Source organism: Myotis lucifugus, unplaced genomic scaffold (genome assembly GCF_000147115.1).
Source record: "Myotis lucifugus unplaced genomic scaffold, Myoluc2.0 scaffold_61, whole genome shotgun sequence".
NCBI classification, from domain to species: Eukaryota; Metazoa; Chordata; class Mammalia; order Chiroptera; family Vespertilionidae; genus Myotis; species Myotis lucifugus.
The window spans coordinates 2,161,691-2,164,501 of NW_005871109.1; the positions used below are offsets into that span (position 1 = coordinate 2,161,691).

A 2,811-nucleotide genomic window follows, 5' to 3' on the forward strand; every position below is an offset into this window, starting at 1 on the left:
TTTTCCCCCTTCAAAACCACGGCCGTGTATTGAGCAGGAGAATCTAGAGGAAAACCTCTAAAGGAGATGACAGGGTGATAAAAGCAGGCGCAGGCCCTGGGATTCTGGACTGAGTCTAAGGCCTTAGTCTTGAAACAATATGCTGATAAATTAGACCTGTGATTAAACTTCCCAAGTGTTCCGAGGTGTTTTCATGCCGTGTGTGTGTAAAACACAAAAAGGAGTTCCCTTAATAAGGACACTCCTTACAGTGTGCATTTGCAGCTTGAATATAGGAAAATAAAAGACAAACCAAGGGAGAAAATTCGGAAAGCAAAGCAGGTTTAAATGTATTCATTGCTCTTATTTCACCCGCTTTAGTACGACTCAAGGAGACAAAGCAACGACTTACATTGATTTGCTATCAGGAATTTAAAAGAGAACAAACAAATATTACACTATTTAGTATTTCCTAATGAAAAACATAACATTTCACTACTTATGTAAAAAATAATTGTATCCTTCCACATCAATTGACACAAGAGTACATTGTCTTTGCACCTTAAGTGCTCATTATGCTGATTAACAATGCTTTCTTAGAGCACAATATCCAAAGGAATATGTATTATCTGTAAATTGTATGGGTTCTGAGCCACTGCAGATGGACCGCAGAGGAGGAAATGTTTAGGAGCTGGAAGGAAATGCTTTGGACAATATGGGAGGCCCAGCTCTGGGTGGCGTAGACGGGGATCAAAATGAATTCCTCAGACTAGAAGAGGGCTTTGTGCAATGGGCACAGACTTCTGGAGGCGGGCACACAGGCTGGGCCCATCTGGCATATTTGGGAAGATTCTACAATGAAGATAGACCAGTAAGAGTTACTAATTATCCCAAGGCCTTGGCCAGTTTACGAAGACTGTAAACCCCACAAGCCCTGTCTCTCGTCTCAGGGTACTTCCTTATCGTTAAGTGTGCAAATACTCCCCCGCCCCCCATGCTTCTGTCCTCCTAGTCACCCCAGCTTTAGCCCCTTTCTTATTCGCACAGGCCCCGGCAGCCTGGGACAACTAGAGCCTTGTGTTTCCAAGCTGGGTTCACAGAGCGGGGATGCAAGTCCCCTTAAGCCCGCCAGTAGCCCACGCACGGAAGCGGCTCGGCTTGGGTCTGAATGGCTTACATTTTTCCTCGCCCGAATTAGCCGGTAATTGCATGTGGGCAGACTTAGCCGGGAATGGTCTAAATGATCAATTAGAAGGCAAAGAGGAGTTCCTTTCTTTAAAGTTCAAGGGTCCCTGGTGAAGAGCCCTACTTCCCAAGCCATGCTCATGTGGGCCTATGCCCAGCTCTCGGTGGTGCCGGCGTATATTATACATTTGCCTAATGATAATGAATTGAGTACTTACTTTGCAGTAAAATATGGGGCACTTCCATTACATGCAATCAAGCAAAAAGGTTGTGAAATGTGCCACTCCATTAATTTTAAACAGAATCCTTCCCAAATGTCACCCTGAAACCAGAGCGTGGGGTTATTACCAATCTGAAGGAATTAAGAGTAATTTTCATTTGTACAAAGGAGCTGAGGGACACGATTCCTGCCACACATACACTATTAATTGGATTAAATTTGCCAATTTGAGTGTGAATCACTAAGCCCTCCTGGCCTGCTTGGCGGCGAGGTCCGTGGGCGCCTGTCTTTGTGGGTGTGCGTGCACACATACACGTACAACCATAGGACAGGCAAAGAACGTTGATGTAATTGGCTAGTTATTAACAAATACGTGTGTTGTTCAAAGAGGAAAAACAAATGCCAAGGTCTGGCAAGTCTCTTTACCTCTCTGAGCCTTTTCCTCATCTGGGAAAGGGGTGTATAACACCTGCTTCAGCGGAAGTCACGAGAACTACTGAGTTTGAGTACATCAGAGCACTTCGTGTGATGTCTGGCACATAGTTTACACCCATTAAATGGTAACTATTATCTCTATTTTCATCTTCTGTGGGGGTGGGGGGTGTCTCCTGGACCTAAGCTGGTTCCCAAGTGACACTGAGGGAAATCTGGATCCAGCACCAGGATGGGGACAATCTTCCGAAGCCACTGCTGGCTCCGACCTAGGGCCTGGGAGGTGTGGGTCAGCCCAGAGTTTCTGATCGTTTCCTTCCTAATTCAGGTCCCATGATTTCTGAGCTGTGGCTGGACTTTGTGGGATGGCACAGAGCGGGAGGCAGGAATAAGCAGGTTAAGGTGGTTCGGAGGACGGTGCGGTCTGCCCCTCAGTCCACGTTCCGGTACTTGGTGAAGAGGTTGTACAACACTCGCAGCGTGGATTTCAGGTCACAGTTGACGATGTCTGCGTAGAGAACAAAAAATATGTAACGCTTTGTGGGGGGCCACGTGACCCAAAGTTGGCATCTGTTAACCTCTCCCATCCACCACCCGCCGCATTTGCCCACGCGGTCCTGCGTGGATGCCCCCGCAGCCACAGGACATCATGCTGTGCTCCAGAAGAGCTCCCTGTCCCGCTGGGAGACAGGAGCAACCCCCAGGAGACCACCAGAGGCCAGTGGGTGCGGAAGGATGGGTTTTGGAGTGTTCGGCGAGAATTCAGAGCCGGGGAGCAGTGCGGGGCAGCGGTGCTGAGCCTGGGGCATGGCCTCTCCGTAAAATAAAGCAGACCCCAGCTCATGTAGCCTTCACCCTGGACTCAGCATTTCCAGGTGGGAGGGGTGCTTCTCTGCCCCTGACCTTCCCCTAAATCGCACCTGTCCCTGGGGGGTGGGGGGGGGGCGGGATTGCCCTTGCCTCAGAACCAGCCATGAATGGTAGGAAGGAGGGGA

At 48.9% G+C, this 2,811-nt stretch overlaps 1 protein-coding gene across 1 annotated transcript in view; it reads right to left on the reverse strand.

Annotated features, from left to right (window-relative positions):
• Positions 1-304: 304 nt before the first annotated feature.
• PARVA (parvin alpha) overlaps positions 305-2,811 on the reverse strand; it is a 47,983-nt gene continuing 45,476 nt past the window's right edge. Inside the window, exon 12 of the mRNA XM_023754528.1 lies at positions 305-2,324. Coding sequence (XP_023610296.1) covers positions 2,248-2,324 — 77 coding nt within the window. The 3' untranslated portion in view covers positions 305-2,247. The remainder of the gene's footprint in view (positions 2,325-2,811) is intronic.